This window comes from Monodon monoceros, unplaced genomic scaffold (assembly GCF_005190385.1).
Source record: "Monodon monoceros isolate NGI ecotype Baffin Bay Population unplaced genomic scaffold, NGI_Narwhal_1 Super_Scaffold_3, whole genome shotgun sequence".
Lineage (NCBI taxonomy): Eukaryota > Metazoa > Chordata > Mammalia > Artiodactyla > Monodontidae > Monodon > Monodon monoceros.
The window spans coordinates 68,252,269-68,270,330 of NW_021703780.1; the positions used below are offsets into that span (position 1 = coordinate 68,252,269).

Here is an 18,062-nt window from a genome sequence, read left to right on the forward strand (position 1 = left end):
GGGGAGCACGAAGATTTAGAGTGGCCTGTTTTGTGCGGGCACTATGCTGGGAGCTTTCAGAGGCGTCCTCCCAGTAACCCTCCAGAGCAGCCCTGGAAGATGGGTATCATTATCTCTGGTATTCTGATCGAGGACACTGAGACCCAGGAGGTTAAGCAATTTCCTTAAAGTGGCATGGCCAACCAGCCCAAACAGCTGCCGTGTCTGACCATCAGACCTGTTGATGTCTCCCAGGGAGCCCACCTCTCATTCTCTGACTCTTCTAACTTTTTTCCAGTGCTGTCTCCCAAGTCCTAGCTACCCCAGCCTCCCAATTCCTTGTCTCCATCCAGTTTTATGTCCCTCCTTCCCACTCTGCACACTGAGATTTTTCAAAACCACAAATCTGGTCACTGGGTCCTTCCTCCTCTTAAATCCTTCAGTGACTCTGGTTGTTGTCTGTCTCCACACCCTCAGCCTCCTACCCAAGTCAGGATAGAGTCCAAACTCTTCATCCTAGCACACTACCCTTGATGGCCTGGCGCTGGTCACTTTTTTGGCCTCGTCTCTCACCAGAGTCCCTCGTCCTGGCCATCCATGCACCAGTGAAGTGGAACAGGGGTAGTTCCCTGAGCTCCAGGCAGCCTCTTGCCCTGAACTCCATACCTACCGCTCCCTCTGCTCATCCCCTGTTGCATCTCCCCTCTTCCCAGCCTAATCATCCTGTAGGGTTCTGGCAAGATTGAGTGACTGCCTTGACCACCCCATCAGGGTACTTACCACGATGTATCTTCTTTGCCAGTTTACTCATCAGATCATTAGACCATGAGCTTTCTTCCACTTTGCGTTACTTATCATGTTGTGCTTGGTGCCTCGTCCCCTGCCTGGCATACCATAGACACGAAATAGACATTTGTGGAACAAATAAATGGAGTGTTGGAGACAGAGGTCAAATCCAGACCGGTCTGAATCTTGTCAGGTGGCATAGTGTCTCTTCCATGTTGGTCTTCCCCACTAACTTCATTTTGTGTGTTGGCAGAAACCCGCTGATACTTTCTGAATTCCTTTTCCCAGTTGAAGGATGCCTGTTTTTGTTTTTTTTGGTTTTTTTTTTTTTTTTTTACTGTTTTTACACAAAACAAAGTAATTGCCAGAGCAGTCCTTGAGGCTGTAGAAAATAAAGCTTCACTGTTGTCATAGCTGTGTGCGGAGGCAAACCCCAGAGGAGGAGGAGTTTGGGGTATTTTGCCTCCAGGTCGTTCTTGGTACCTTGGAGAACAGATGATTTGTAGCCCAAACACAGCCACGGTATTAATATATAATTAAGTCCCCTGGGCCGCTTTCAAGGGTCAAGAGCTGCATCTGCTCCTCTGGGGTCAGGCTCCAAGCTTGTGCCCTCAGAGGCCCAGTGGAGGGATAGCGTCCCCACCTGTGACATCCATTGTGCCCCGCCGCATGGCTTTTGCTCGCTTGGAGCAGCCTCGTAAGCAGCTGCCACCCTTGTTAACTGACGATGTCTCTGGTTTTAGGTATTTGACTCTCTCTTGGTGAGTCCAGGCCACTGTTGGCTACAAGATCAATGAGATAGGCATTGTGATGGCAGTGAAATGGGCCCTCTGAAACAAGTTCACAAATATTTAGACTATCAGTCCTTCACTCCCTACCCCCTAAGTTCAAAAGACCAAGCAATTCAAAGTCAGACCTCGCTAGGTTTAAAACTCACTCTCTAACCATTTGACTTTAAACAACTGACTAAACCTCTCTGTGCCTCAGTTCCCTATCTGTAACATGGGGATGACACGTGCCCCCCGGGGTAGCTGTGAGGATTCAACAAATTAATATGTGAAAAGCTTCCGGCGCCGTGCTGGGCCTTTGACACACAGAGGACTAATTTTGCTGACTTCCTTAGGCTCTGTTAATGAAGACATCCTGCTTAACCACACAGATTCTAATTGGGGCCACATTTCCCCAACAGAACTTTGTTATTAAGTGCCCATATTCTATTCTACATATAACTATACCTCTTATATTTTCTAATTTCCAAAAAAAAGTATGTTCATTATAAAAATTAGAAAATACAGGTAAGCAGAAAGAAGAAAAATCATTTGCAGTAGCACAGCCAGCTGTGAGCATTTGGCATCCGTCCTCACAGTGTGTTTGTGTGTATGTTTGTGTGTGTGTGTGTGTGTGTGTGTGTGTGTGTGTACGTGTAGGCAGATTAGTAATTTAAAACAAATTACTAATCACCCATTACTGTCTGTAACCTATTGCAACATTCTGTATGCTAGTTTCCTACATTCTTTTGCACAATTGGGGATGGCTGTGTGGAACTTGTTGTACCGTTGTAGCTTACTCTATCCAGTTGCTGGAGGTCATATTGCTTGGTTTCCTACAGTAGGTACGTTTTTGATGCTTTTGGTGTATATCACCATTCTAAGCCGCTAAGGGTTTGCAATTGATTAATGACTATCACTTGGTTACTCTCTCTGTTCTTCAAAATCCTTTGATTCTAGCAAAGAGTAATGTTTCCTGGTAAGAGTAAGACATTACGTCGTTCTGACCCAATTCCAACAGCCATTAACACATCTTGAAAAGCAGAGTGTTTTTTTCTTATGGGATAACTTCAACTTCCCCAGTGTGGTGAGAAAGTAGTATGAGGCTTGGCTCATTGGCAAAGAGGACCCATTGTCACATGTCCTAAAGGGTGAGGGCTGAGGCTGGAAGACGAATAGAACCAGTGAACTGCTGAGTTTGTCCCAGATCTAGAATCCTTGGCTTGGCACAGAGCTTCGTGTTGAGCTTACTTAGCTAGGTCACCAGGCACAAGGAGGCCTGGGAGACGCACAGCCCTCCATAAAATCGGCGGCTCCTTTTCACAGAGCAGACTCGGAAGAAAAGAGGATGCGGGAAGGTCTCATTGAGAAGTCAGTGGATAGTCAGAGTTGAATAAATTGATTCCCTTCTAGAAGTCTACTGGGAGAAAAAAACATGTAAATAATAGATATGACCAGAATAATGGGGACCAATATAAAGATCAAAAGATTTAGGTAAAGGCTAATTGTGAAATACATTTTCTTTTTCTTTATCTTAAGCCTCTAGATCACCTTTAGTTTCAGAATTACTTAAGACAGAGATTTATTTCACCGACTGTAAATATTAGACTAACATTAGCTTTGTTTTGTTTTACTTACTTCTTGAACTTTGTATTTTTGGTAGTGAATCAACCTTGCGTATAAGCTGGCCTTGGCTCTTGGCTTTTGGAGCACATCTGGCAGGCAGCAGAGAACCCCCAGAATTTTTGGCTCCAAAGAGATCATTGGCTTGCATTTGAACTTAGGGAAAGTTTCCAGTGACTGTTACTGAAGTTTTATTCATACACCAGAGGACACTGTTAGCCTGAGCCAGGCTTGGGCTGGCTGGAGTCCCACATCCTGTGCCAAGCCCATCAACCTCCCAAGGAGTGGGGAGGTCACGCTTACAGGACCATCAGACAGTGCAGCTGCATCCTTACTTGCATCTTCCTTATATTGTAGCATTGCAGTTGTTCTGCAACAAGCTTCATCCAGAGAAGTTCTGTGAGTGTCTGCTGTGGGCTGGAGGGTGACCATGAGGACCTCAGCTCCTGGACCATGCAAGCTGTGATGCCAGGAGATATGAGCACAGAATGCTCTGGGAGCTTGGAGGGAGGGTGCAGCCTCCTCACCTTGAGGAACCAGGACAGCCTTGTCAAAGAGGAGGGGAAGGCTAGAAGAAGAAAGAGAAAGACTCTCAACATAAACACATAAGATTTTTATGGACATTTTCAGGGAGCAGGGAGAAGAAGCATGTCACTTAAAACTCACGGTCCAGGGCTTCCCTGGTGCCGCAGTGGTTGAGAGTCCGCCTGCCGATGCAGGGGACGCGGGTTCGTGCCCCGGTCTGGGAAGATCCCACATGCCGCGGAATGGCTGGGCCCGTGAGCCACGGCCGCTGAGCCTGCGCGTCCGGAGCCTGTGCTCCGCAGTGGGAGAGGCCACAACAGTGAGAGGCCCGCATACCGCAAAAACAAAAAAAAAAACCAAAAGAAACACCTCATGGTCAATTATAGGACCATGCAGAGCCTCTCTGAGCATCTTTTAAACCATGTAGCAGATGCCTGTCTTGGTCCAGACTCAGGTGCTCCAGGATAGCACTTTTAAAAATTTCTTCCGGATCACTTTAATTCTGAGAAACTCCAAGCCCTGCACCTGACATCCAGGTTTGAGGCCCCGGTGCCCAGTCCAAGGGTCTCTTCCTGCTTTTCTGACCTCCTGCTCTGCCAGTGCCCAATGGGCACTGGGAGCCCTCTGTGGCCAGATGCCTCCAGGCTCTAGGGATTTCATTTTAGTCTTAGGGGTTGAAAGAATCCTCTCTCTACATTTGTTTCCTTAGAGTCACTCCCTCTGTCCTTAAACTCTAATCTTGTCCTTTTAGGACACCCAGTGTTATTGCCTCAAAGGACTTGGAAATCTAAGCTAAGAAGGGAATCGTTTTATGTCACACACACATGCGTGCGTGCACACACACAGACTCACACACTCCCTTCCTTGGGGCAATGAAAGACTGAGCCTCCTCCCGGTTTATATATTTGAAGGAGAAGTAGAGGAAATGGGGAGAAAATACAAATTTATATGTTAAAAATTTAAAAAGTTGTTATATTAAAACAACTGCCATTAAAAAGTTGTTATATCTTCCATTCCAGAAATTGCTCTCAAGGTCTCTAGAGCCCAGATAACATGTGGAGCCTTTTGCTTTTCCTAAGTAGGAGCTTGGGGTAAGGTGTTAGTAACCGATTCAGGTTTTCCCTCCAAATGAGGATAAATATAAGGCCCCCAATATTTTTAGTTCTCAAGACTTTTTCATAGCTACATAAATGTAAAGGATTCCTCTTGACATTAAAAATATTTTGAGCTCCATTTGGAACGTTTTTTTAATTAATAAGCAATATTTCTTTCCAGTAGGAACAAAATTAAATGTTTAGTTATATCAAGCATTTTGGCTTTAGGATTCCTTCATACACTTACACAATATTGAGGACTCCCAAGATCTTATGTGAGTTGTATGTATAAATATTTGCCACATTTGAAATTAAAACCAAGAATTCATTAATTTAAAAATTAACAAATTCAAAACATAAAAACTCATTGCATGTTAACATTGTACATAACATATTTTATTAAAAATAACTATATTTTAAAAAACAAATTAGAGGAGTGGCTTTTTTTTCTTTTTTGCAAATCTTTTCAAGGGTTGATTTAAGAGAAGACAGGTAGATTCTCATACCTTTTTTTGTGGTCAATCTGTTGTGACTTGTTAAAATCAAGTAAGAAGACATGCCTTCATATATACAAGCTGTTGGAAAAAAGGAGGACTTCATGGACCCTTGAAAGGGTCTCAGGGACCCTGCAGAGGTTCTTGGGCCACTTTGAGAACTGCCGATTTAGACAGATAAATTACCAGGGTATGTGATAGGTTTTAAATGAAAAGTTGTCTTTGAGAATTTGAGTGTACTGTGGGTCAGATTAGTCACTTATGGAGACTAACAAATTATGAAACCTTATATAATGGTTATTTTTATATAAGAAATGTTGCTGTTTTAATGTTGTTTGTACTTAGTGTACATGCTTCTTTTTGTGAGTTCCTTGAGGATATATAGGAAGTCCTCAGTAATTGAAATGAATTGAATTGAATTACTAAAATTGACAGCAAGGACTTTAACATTATAAAATGTCTATAAGATGCTGTGCTTTTTTTTTTTGCGGTACGTGGGCCTCTCACTGTTGTGGCCTCTCCTGTTGCGGAGCACAGGCTCCGGATGCGCAGGCTCAGCGGCCGTGGCTCACGGGCCCAGCCGCTCCGCGGCATGTGGGATCTTCCTGGACTGGGTGCACGAACCCGTGTCCCCTGCATCGGCAGGCGGACTCTCAACCACTGCGCCACCAGGGAAGCCCAGATGCTGTGCTTTAATTGCTTTAGGGTTTATTTTTTTCCTGGGTGCTAGCTAAGCTTCAAGAGAACCAGAGCCAGTTTTCACATTTCTCTCTAGTTGGTTTAATAATTTTGAAATACAGTCCAATCTCCCCAAATCCAGCAGAGACAGCCATATTATAACTTTATTTTTACTTATTCCTTTTAGGTAAATGTGCTCTGACATTGTAGGCATGATGTTTTATGGTATCATGTGCCATGTTAATGTTGTCCTTCCAGAAATACAAAGAGTATGAGAAAGACGTTGCCATAGAAGAAATCGATGGTCTCCAACTGGTGAAAAAGCTGGCAAAGAACATGGAAGAGATGTTTCACAAGAAGTCTGAAGCAGTGCGGGTAAGTGCCTCTGGTTTCTGCTCTGTACTGCCCGAAGACACAAAGGCAGCTGCAGGCAACTGGCATTGATGAACCCAACTCTCAGAGATCAAAGTTGACTCAGCCATGATGTACATACTTTCTTAAGTCTGGTTAACTAGGATAAGCAGTTACTAGGGGCACAATTACCCTTTCTTCACGTAGGATTTAGGTGCCAGTTTTCGTCTTATGATTGTATACCTTCAGTGGAGGTGTCCCTAATTGCACATCCACAGAGGATGGCCTCTGGCTGTGTAATGCATTCATTAATTGCCAAAGTACATTCAAGGGTACGTTGTGGTTGAACTAAGCAATTGTAAAAAAATTTAAGCAATGTTTGCCAAAATATGGAATTGAAAATTTCTATGGGGTAAATGAGTCTAGATGAAGTTGGAAGTTCTTTTTACCTCTATTGGAATATTACTGTAATTATAATGTTTATCTGGACTGGCAAGAGCTCCCTGAAAATTTTTTAAAAAATTTTTATTGGAGTATAGTTGATTTATAATGTTGTTTTAGTTTCAGGTGTACAGCAGAGTGAATAAGTTATACATATACATATATCCACAACTCTTGTTTAGATTCTTTACCCGTGTAGGCCATTACTTGTGAAATTTTATAGTAGCAGGAAGAACGGAACTGCAGTGCACATGTGCATCGTTTTGGATTTCCAAGATGGCCTCCAACTTTATTCCTTGTTGCTGACAAAACAGGGCATCTGAGTTCTTGATTTAGGACATGTGAATGTTGCAATATCCTGTGTTAATACCATATTGGCACAGGATTATGGGAAAGAATTGCAATCTGAAGAGTTCTTTATTTCTAAAGTATAGTTTACTTACCTTTCAGTTTTATTATTTCCAGAATGACTTTATTATAAAAGTCCATTTCCTATTTTAGTTTTTCTCATCCTTAATTGGCCAAACCAAATTTCCGCAAGATATTTCTGCTTTAGACCTTATAATCCCACACATTTTCTTGTTTCTAAAACATTTTTGTACTGTTTTGATTTAGGGAAGGAGGGGCTGTAGTTTAGGTAAGAGCATGAGCTTGAACCTGGGTTTAGTATCTGCCTTTGTCACTTACTAAACTTCAGCCTTCTGTAAAACAGCCTTCATGAGCCTCGATTTCCTCATCTTTAAAATGGGGAAAACTCTCACAGGGAGTGTGAAGGTCAAACACAGTTATGGTTTTGAGCCATTTAGCACAGAACCTGGCACGTGAGCAGTGCTCAGTGAATAGTAACTTCTGCTGTTACTGTGATTATTAATTTAAGTAATATGAAACTTCTTGGTGGAAACTCTGAAGTGCCTTAAAAGAAAAAAAGTGCTCTTATCTGCCACAGAAATACTGCACTGACAACCATTCCTGGGAGCTGCATCGTGGCCTCTGGTGTGTCTCTATATCACTCCCTTGAAGCAAGTGGTATTCTTCACAGACAGAGCAGCATGGTAGGCATTTGAATCTAACCGTCAGAGAACCCTGAGATAAAAATTTAAGAAAAACCCCACACAGTTACTATTTTCTGTTTATAAAATGAACACCACCTTTGTTGGAAGTTTTAGAATATACTGAAAAGTATCAAACAGAGAAAAAAATCACCTAAAAGTCCCACCACCCAGCAAGAAACCAACGCTTGTTTTCTTCCTTCTAGTCTTTTTTCTTTACACTTCTGTGCATGTCCTTGTATGTGTTTTTCTTTTATCAAATTAGCAATAGTATTGCCGGTTTGCTTTTGTTGTATCCAGCTGTTTTCACTTCTTTATCCCATTATAGTGTGAGCATTTTCTTGTGTCACTGAGTTTGGAGATTTTCTTAAATGGCTACATAACATTCCAGTCTATGGGCGCGTGTGTCATAATTGATTTGACATTCCTCTGTATCTGGATATTTAAGTTGTTTGTAAGCTTTGATATAAATAATGCTGAAGTAAATCTTATTGTATGTTAACAGCAGATCAGTAGACAGCACCCATTACGTGTTGGGTGCTTCTCTAAGGACTTCATATACATGAAGTATATATAGGCCTTATCCTGATAACGGCCCTGTGATGGAAGTTACTATTATTATCCTCATTTTACAAAAGAGGAGACTCAGAGCAGAAGTTAAGTCACTTCCCTGAGGTTACCTGGGGAGTGGGGGATGGACCTCAGGCACAGGGACCCAAGAGTCCACTTCCTTCATCATCACTTCCATGCCCTCAGCATCGCATCCTTCAGTGTATGCTGATTTCCTTAAGATGAATTCCCAAACACAGAGACAGTTCTGAGGCTCTGAACCCATCTTTAAGGCTCTTTATGCATATGAAAATATTTCTGTCCAAATAAGGTCATGCCAATCCACAGTCCTTCGGCAGAGTGGTGTGTGAATGCACATTTTCCTGAATCCTCAAAAAATGAATACAAATGTTTTGTTTTGTTTTAAATACTAGTAACAGCATCGTCAATTGAGAGAAGGAAATGCTATTATTGTCCCAAATTGGATTTCTTCGTGAATCACAGAATTTTGGAGTAGAAAGGGACATGAATATACTTAGGTTCTGTCTCTGCAATTGACAGACAGGGAAGGCCTGCTGTCTGGAATTCATGGGGGCTTGTGAATCATGCTACCGTCATGCAGAGTTCTAATCAGGAGCAGACCCTGGACCTGGGCACTCAGAGGCAGGGGCCCACGTGGTGGGTGAGACATGGGCTCTGGAATAGAGAGAACTGTTCCGAATCTCGGTTCTGCCCCAAGGTGTGAGGCTGGTGAGAAAAGCTGAATAAGCCCATTGGACCTCTTCTCACTCAGCTCCCTGGAGACGTTAGGACGTTAGGATGACTTACTAATCCTTAGCTATGTTTATTGAGTTCACTAGGCACCAGGTCCTGTGCCAAGTACTTTGCACATGCCACCTCATTTCATTCTTGCATCAGCCCTGGGAATGAGACATGTTACTAGCATTGGTTTAGAGATGAGCAAACAGGCTTGGCCCTGGTTACTTGGGAAGGCTCAGTGGAGTTCCATTGGCACCCAGGCTGTAGGATTATAGTGTCTCTGTGTGTATCTGTGTCAAGTGTTTAGCACAGGCCTGGCAAACAGTAAAGGTTCAGTAAATGTTTGCTCTTAATGCTGGTTACAGGACCTCCCAGTTTGTGAATATGTAATAGTGAGAGAGTCTTGAAGCCTCAGGAAGTCCCTGGATGATGACAAGAGGGAACCTAATTTTGAACCCTTTTTGCTTTAAATTAGTGAGGTGAAAATAAAAAAGACTGATATGGTTGATGTGGTTCCTTGGAGATGGAAAAATTTTTTTTTTGCTCTATTTGAATTGAAATGTTCCCAGAGTAAAGCTATCCAAGATTCTCAGAATTATATATTTTATGTATTTTAAAATAGAGCACAATGCCCTTTGTAAGCACACTTGATGCCATAAAATTTAGGGTAGCTGGTCCAGCAATATGTGGTTCTCCCCTGCTCCCAATCTTAAAAAGGAAAGAGGGCTTGTATATCAAGTCAGGGTTTTGTCTGGAGACAGTTTCGTCATTGAGATCGGCCTGGTCTCTGTGTGGACTGTGCGTCTCCATTGGCAACAGTCACAGACCATGTGGCATTTGGAGTGAGATGAGGTGGCCACTGACAGGCCTCCTGGATGTTGGCCTATATTAAGGCCAGGGGAGCAGTGAGTGTGACTGTTTATCATACTGCAATTACACCTCACTTCTCCAATAGGAAAGGTTGCTATTGCCCATGGGACTTGTGATATTTTGAAGTGCAAAGACCTCAAATTCCAATTTGCTGGTGTGATTGCGGTGGAGTCATCGCTTGCCACGTTGCACTAGAATGCTCCACTGTGCACCAGGCCCTGCCTTTCCAGTCCATGCCACACAATGAGCAGCGACCCCCTTCTCAAATGTCCCAGGAAAACACTGGGTCTTAGAATTTGCTCCATCCCTGTTATGCACTATGCCTAGCAACTTCCCCTGTCCAAGCCCCCATCCTCATCCCCGTCCCCAGCAATCCGAGTCAGGTTAGAGGCCCTGGTGCCTCCCCTAGTGCCTTCCTGCCAATAACTGACTTAGCACCAAGTGCTTATTGATGGTGGATGGCTGGGAGGACTCAAGAACACAGAGGAAAAAGCTAGCTCACAAAAAATGCTGATTATTAAAATTTCCATTGATGTATATAAAATATTTATGAGACTGGCAGTAGTAATTTAGAAAACTGTAGTAGCACCTTTAGTCTGGTAGAGGGAGGTGCAGTTAGTGCTAGGGGGAAAAAAAAAGAGTATTAGGGTGACGCAGTCCTTTAACATGCCTGTCACCTCTTGGCTGTTAAACAGTGTTGATCTTTTTCTCTGTCTCTTCGGGCTTGATTTCATCATTTCCCCCCATCACTTTTCCCAGTGATTAGTTGAATCAGAGTGATTTTTATCATACTCATCCCCTATTTGAATTACTCTCTACTATGCAATTATCCTATCACAGAAAATCCTGTTTTTCTCCCCATCAGATGTCTGAAGTAAATGTGAAAGCCAGAGTGGCCTGCCCATTACATAACCTCTGTCATCTGATGGATAATGGACTATATGTAACTTTTATTTTTCAGGCTAGCAAATTACAAATAACCTTAGCTTCAATAATTGCCATTAACATAATGGTGCCATCATTATGGTGGCATTTCTTAACTAATATTTTCTAGCTCTTTTTAATGCCTCTGGCTTAAATAATTTTTTTCAATTCCACTCAGAGACTTGATGTAGGTTGTTTTAACATTAAACCACATCAGGTTTGATGCAGCAGTGCTGCTCTTTGCTTTTGTGTATAAAGATTGCAACCAAAGCATCATCTCCCAACTTCTTTGTTCAAACATATTCATGCTACCAAGCCCTCGATTAATGTTGCTGAGCAATTTATCAAGTATTAAGTCCCTATGAATGGACAGGAAATGGAATCAATTTGTTTTCAGTTCATTAACATTTCAAGGGAGATATTTCCTATGCTGTACATGGAGGAAGTGATATGTTCTCTGCCAGCTGTGCACTCCCGTTGGGTCGTGTCTAAGTGACACCTGGAAGTGCTCGGCTGTGTTACAAGTCAGAGCTCATCTGAAATATTGATAGGAGGCAAATTTGACACAGCTTCCCTTTTTTCTGCTGATGGTGACAAACTCTTTTCCCTGATTGAGGGAAGGGAGAAAGCAAAGGATGTGCATTCCATGGCAGTGGTGACAGGGACAGGCTGCCACTGCCTTTCCTTTGTCTTTAAAATCTGAGCCTTCAGTAGAAGTAGCACAAACCATCACACAGATGGAAGGATCATCTGAGGCTCCAGGGAATTCCAAGCAGGCACAGCTAACCGTGCAGTTGGAGGAGAATCTGTAGGAAGTAGATCTGGATAACTGCGGGCATCTCTGATTATAGAGATAGACTTTTAGGACAGATTCCAACACAGCCAGTGGGAAGTAATGATCCTCTGATTTCCGTATGGTCCATATAACCCAGATTAGCAGCACACCCTGAAAAAAGTAGATAAACCAAGGAAATGACAAACAGAATGATTTCTTAGAGAATTTATGAATTTATACTAGTGTTCTCCAGAATGGTTTTATAGGGGTGAATTCCCCAGCATGGTTTTTTGCCTTCATTTGTGTGGAGCAACTTCGGGGTTATCACACTTATCTGCGCCAGAATTGTAACATCCTTCTGGCTTCCCTGGTGTTCCTGGGTTTGGGCCAGGCACTGATCCACACAGCTTTCTCTGCTGGGCTGTACCGAGTGCAGGCCTCCACAAACTTAAACACTTTTCGAAGAGACAGAAAGGATTCTAGGATGGTATCTATTTTGGTAGCATATTAGGCAAAACATTAAGTATTTTATTTGCTGTTCAAATTTATTTTCTCCCTGAAACAATTAATTAGAAGTGGCTAAACAAACAAACTTCATTGGGGACTATGAAAAGACATAGCAAGCAAGTTGCAGCTAAACTCACTAAGTGAAGAGTCTAGTCTGTTGTTTCCAAACTTTGGGTAAGATATTTCATAAATTTAAAAAGCACCCTGAAGCTCATACCTGCAAATAAACTTAATCCTGTTTCACTTATTTTCTGATTTATATTGATAAAATGATAAATTGAGCCCTTGAAAAAGAGTGTTTTGCTTAAAAATAAACATCTGTGCTTCTTGGGAAAAGCTAAAAGAGACTAGATTATATATTAATGTTTTTTCCCCTTCCTATAGCTACCTGCTATTCATCGCGGAACTGATTCCCATTATAGCTGTACTGTGGAAAGTAATTGCTGTTGTACAGTAATTCAATTTCAGTGTATTCACGCATCAGTTCACCGATAGGGGCTTATCTGGAGAAACCTGGGACTTGAAGGCTTTTTATCGAGAAATTCCACATGCAGCAAGACATTTTTCCTAGGTAACGAATATCAGCTTTTGCATTTAATAAACATTTACCTTCCCAGAAAAATGAATTTTTTTTCCCCTGCAGGAGAGATTTACGCCAAGCTTCCAAAAAGCCAGAGGGTACTATTAAAGTGACTTCCTCTAGCTGTTTTTTTGACTGGTACATGTCTACATATGTATGACTATAAAACACATCTATGTTTTTATGTAAATATATACACTGAGGCATGAAAAGCAGGATGCACCCAAGGAAGGCATGCTCTGACCAAAAATATGTGCTGCAGAAGCGTTTCATATCTACAGGGACTATGCGAACACTTGTGGTATAAAAACTCATCTGTATCGGTAGGCATTGTGAAAATTGTTGGTGAGGCTGCTTTCAAAATCATACCCATTAAGTTGGAAATGAAATCAACCATTTTGTTTACAAATTTCTAAATTAAGGAAAGATTCTTAAGATGGAACTGATTCTCCCTGTATAAAATGACTCTTAGGTCATAAGGACTCTTTTAATACTAAGTCCAAAATAAACTGAGGTCTTGGGAGTTGAATATAATGAACATTGCTAGGATGGACTTTAGTTATCAACCAATGGAGGTAGCTGTACTTATCAAAAAAGATTTTTCTGCCTTGTGTTCATTTCTGATCTTACCTCAAAATTTCAAAACTTGTTCCTTGAAAAAGGAGTGAATTTGTTCCAGAAAAAAGTATGTTTTCAGTCACAAATGGAGAAGAAAAGAGTATTATTTTTTTGTGTTGCTGTATCTTGTGACCTATTTGCCCTTCCTTCCTTCCTCCCTCTTTCCCTCCCTTCCTTTCTTCATTCTTTTTTTTGTTTTTGGCAAACTGCTTTGCAAAATTCCATACATATGTGTAAGGAAATTTAGAGCAGAAACCTCAAACCAGAAGAAACAAAAAATAGCGACAATCTGGATTCACCAGTTTTGATGAGGTCAGCAAACCATCCTTGGTTAATGGTTGAGGGCAAAACCACATGGATCCATGTGGTCTTTGTGGGTTTCACCCCAAATGGGGTTGGGGTTTCCTCTAACATACTTCAGATTGTATCAACCTGAGCCTCACAGCAAGACCCAGAAGGCTGCTTTCTTGCCCACATTGAGAGTAAGCAACCAGCCCATCTCCTGAGGGAGATGCACTTCCTGTAAAGAGATGGAAGGAGAACGACCAGGCATTGTGTATCCGTTTCATCTCCAGTCTCCTCAAGCCCTTCGTTTTCCATCAAGCCTGTATGGGGAGTAGGGTTGGCTTGGTGAACTGCATCCTAGCTTTCCTGCCTATTCTGGGGCTGTTGGCCTGTAGAAAGAGTTCTTTGTGGGTAGAACCACTATGCCAAACCCTCCCCAACTTCATGGTTATTTGTCCCATCCCAAATATTTGACATAAAAGCTCCTTTTGCAAAGCTATGGCAGACTTTGTTTTGGGTTTTCTATGTAGCTCACCTTACCCGTGTTGGTTTTCTTATGCGTTTTGCTTTGTTTTTAATGATTATACTATACAGGTTCACTGTAAAAGAAAAAGGAATGTGCAGAAAAATATAAAGGAAAAATTAGATACCACAGCCCCAGGAGGTATTGAAAGGCACTTGACACCTTTCAATACCTTTTGTTTTAAAATATCTTAATTTTTTTTGTTGTTGTTGTTGTACGCGGGCCTCTCACTGTTGTGGCCTCTCCCGTTGCGGAGCACAGGCTCCGGACGCGCAGGCTCAGCGGCCATGGCTCACGGGCCCAGCCGCTCCACGGCATGTGGGATCTTCCCGGACTGGGGCACGAACCTGTGTCCCCTGCATCGGCAGGCAGACTCTCAACCACTGCACCACCAGGGAAGCCCTAAATATCTTAATTTTTATGCTTCCAGATGGTTTCTATTTGTGTATGTCTGTATGCATATACATGTATATATGTAAACTTCCAAAACATTGGCTTATTCTTTCTTGTAACCAGATTTTTAAAAAATTTTATGTGTTGTGGACATCTTTCCCCATTAATGAATATATATATATTTTTATTCCTTTTCATGACTGCATAATAATCTGCTTTCTAGATGTTTCAATCAAGGAGTTTTGTCTTGGCGAACATTGATGTCATTTAGTGTTTCAGTATTATAAGCAATAATATGATAAACTCTCTTGCAGAGAAATTTTTTCCATTTATTTGATGCTTTTATTAGGATGTATTCCTAGAAGTAGAATCAAGGCTTTTGGTATACCTTGCCAGCTTGTCTTCCAGATACCACCCACCTGCTTGTGCTCCCACCTGTGTGGTTGGAGAGGTACTATTACTCCACTTTCTTCCCTAACATTTCACTATTATCAGTCTTTGGGTCTTGATCAATCTTACAACAGAAAGCAGCATCTCATTTTACTTTATTTCTGTAACTACTCACTGTTTGGAATGGTGGGTCCTTTCTGGCTCCCTACCTGCCCTACACCAGGGTTTGAGGCAAATTACACAATGTCACAGAGCATGGGTGCAGTGTCACAACATAGAGAAGGCGGCCTGGGTGCTGGTCCCTCATCATCTCATAGAGAGGTGTGCTCAGGCACTTGCTTGGTATATCTTCCCATATGTTTATGTTGTTTTCAGCTTCTTCCATCAATGTCTTATGATTTTTCAGAGTACAGAGGAAATACTTTCAGCTTTTCACCACTGAATATCATGTTGCCTGTATGTTTGTTATATATGGCCTTTATTATGCTGAGGTATGTTTCCTCTATACCCACTTCGTTTTTATCATAAATGGATGTTGAGTTTTGCCAGATGCTTTTTCTGCATCTATTGAGATGATCATTTGATTTTTATTCTTCAACTTGCTAATATGGTATATCACATTGATTGATTTGTAGATATTGAACCAGGTGGTTCTGACCCTGGCTTCTTTCAAACTACTGCTGCTGTGCTGAGACTCAGAGCATGTGAGATTTTGCATGTGCCCCTTAGAGCAGAGTCTCTGTTTCCTATAGCCCTCTGACCCTTCTGTACACAAGTCCCACTGGGCTTCAAAGCCAGTAGTTCTGAGGGGTCATCTTCCTGGTGCAGGACTCCTGGCTTGGGGATCCCAACGTGGGGTTCAGACCTCACTCCTTTGGAAGAACCTCTGCAGTTACAATTATCCTCCTGTTTGTGGATAACCTATCTGGGGGCGTGAGTCTGAACTATATACTGTGTCTCTACCTCTCCTACCCGTCTCATTGTGGTTCCTTCTTTGTATCTTGAGTTGTGGAAAGTCTTTTCTGCTAGTCTTCAGATCATTGTAGGTAGTTGCTCTGTAAGTGGTTGTAATTTTGGTGTGCCCGTAGGAGGAGGTGAGCTCAGGGTCTTCCTACTCTGCCATCTTGGCTACATACCTCTCCCTCCCTCCCCTCCTTCCTATTTGGTTGGATCTGATGAAGGAAGACTTGATTTCTGGACAGGCCAAGGAGGAAATGAGTGTTGTGAAGCCATGACTTAGCAGAAAAACCATGACTTTCCCCGGTGTCCGCTGTGCCTGGCTGAAGGAGCTTTTGGTTGTAACGCACAGGCTTGATGCTAGAACTAGGGTGTGTGCCTCCAGGCCTGGCACATGTTTCTCTTCATGTGGCAGATGGTAAACATGGGCAGCTCACCACCCCCAAGAAATGGAACAAACTGATGTTATGAGCAAGTTCAAGAGGCTTTTCGTAAATTAAGGAGTGATGTCATGAAGGAGAATTTGGAGTGATGTTGAGAGCAGTTGCCAAACCCTTTCCCCCGATCTGGGTTTGGTGTTGTCCCAGCTGTAGTCTGTCTGGGTCAGGGCACCCATCTAGAGCCTGCCAGCATTAGCTGTCACAGCATCCTGCTTATTTCTTCAGACATGTTTTGAAAGTTGTACTTTGTTTATCTCAGTTTTGACTTGCATATTGTCAGTCTCCACCCTAGAACTCCACTGTCTCGAGGGCGGGGACCTTGACTGTCATGCTTCCTTTTATATCTTCAGTATCCAGGCAGGGCACTTGGGTGTCCGTGAATGAATGAACTGGCCACACTGGTAATGATGCTGTCATGCTCCTGCTTGGGATGAGTGTCTACGCACCAGGACACGGGGCTGGTTAAGGTCTCATGCATTTCCTGTGTGTTTCTGCCTGCCCTGCCCTCTGCTCCCCACCAAATGATCTATTTCTCCTCTGCCTCACAAGTGAAGTTTGGATTTGGTTTATCTTGTTCATGGTTTATATTATGTTTCTTTACAACAAAGCAAAAGAAAAACAATTTCCTTTCGCATCCAAAGGGAAATGTCACTTAAAATCGTATTTCCTGTTTTCATTGCCTACTTTTATTCTCCATTTATAAAATTGGTTTTGAAAGATTTCCTGTCACTTAGGTCAAGACCCAGTGGACCAAGCAGCCTGGAGAAGAGGGGCTCATGGCCACGGAGACCCTGTGTGAAATTACAGTGCTGGCCCCTGCTGTAAGCCAAGTAACAATTACACCCCATCTGGGAGCCCATGTGGAGATGCTGGGCTCGCCCTGTGGTGCTCTGACTGCCTTGCTCACTGCAACTAGAAGAACAAGGTGTCGTGTGCAGGTAGATGACATGCGTGACACTTTGAAGCAAAGTGAATGGGTCAGGGAGAGCTGAACACAGCAGAATCGCATCAGAAATCTTCTGATCTTCCAGATTATTACATGGTTTTTCCAACAAAACAGACCACATAGAAAATAATGCCACTTAATTTATACCCAGGCAAGGTGAAAGAAATCTTAAAAGGTTTGTGGGTGGGCGGAAATTATGGTGAATCACTGAAGTGTCACCATCAATATATCCAAATGACAGAATAAAGCAATAATAATAATGATGATGATGATAATAATAATAATAATAATAATAACCCACTAGCTATAATTGTATAAATTACTGGCAATGAATGAAAGGTTTTCAGAAATGTTTTGAATGTGTATTTAGGATGTTTAACTGGGGATGTGTTGCCAGCATCCGTTGTCTTTTTTTTGGTCTTTGCTCAGTTTCCCATATGGAGGTAAGGAGCAGCTAGTCCTGCAACACAGCGAGGTTATGTATGTTTTCTAAATTAGGTTATGAGGGGAAAATGAAAAGGTAGTTAGGAATTCAATGGCGTTTCATTTATACTGCATTCAGGGGAGGGTTGACAGCCCTTTCGAATAATCAGAGTCTTTGTTAAAAATCAGCTGGGATATCCTTGATTGCCTATCCCAAGCTGTACAGGCTGCTTGAACAGACAAATAGAGCTTTGTACAATCGAGGGCAAATGGGGATTTGTGTGTGTTCGTGTGTGTGTGTGTGTGTGTGTGTGTGTGTGTGTGTGTGTGTGTGTG

The 18,062-nt window shown here is 42.3% G+C and overlaps 1 protein-coding gene across 1 annotated transcript in view; it reads left to right on the plus strand.

Annotated features, from left to right (window-relative positions):
- CACNA2D3 (calcium voltage-gated channel auxiliary subunit alpha2delta 3) overlaps window positions 1-18,062 on the plus strand; it is a 781,826-nt gene that overhangs the window by 148,513 nt on the left and 615,251 nt on the right. The window contains exon 3 of the mRNA XM_029243037.1: window positions 6,205-6,321. Within this exon, the coding sequence (XP_029098870.1) occupies window positions 6,205-6,321 (117 nt within the window). The remainder of the gene's footprint in view (window positions 1-6,204; window positions 6,322-18,062) is intronic.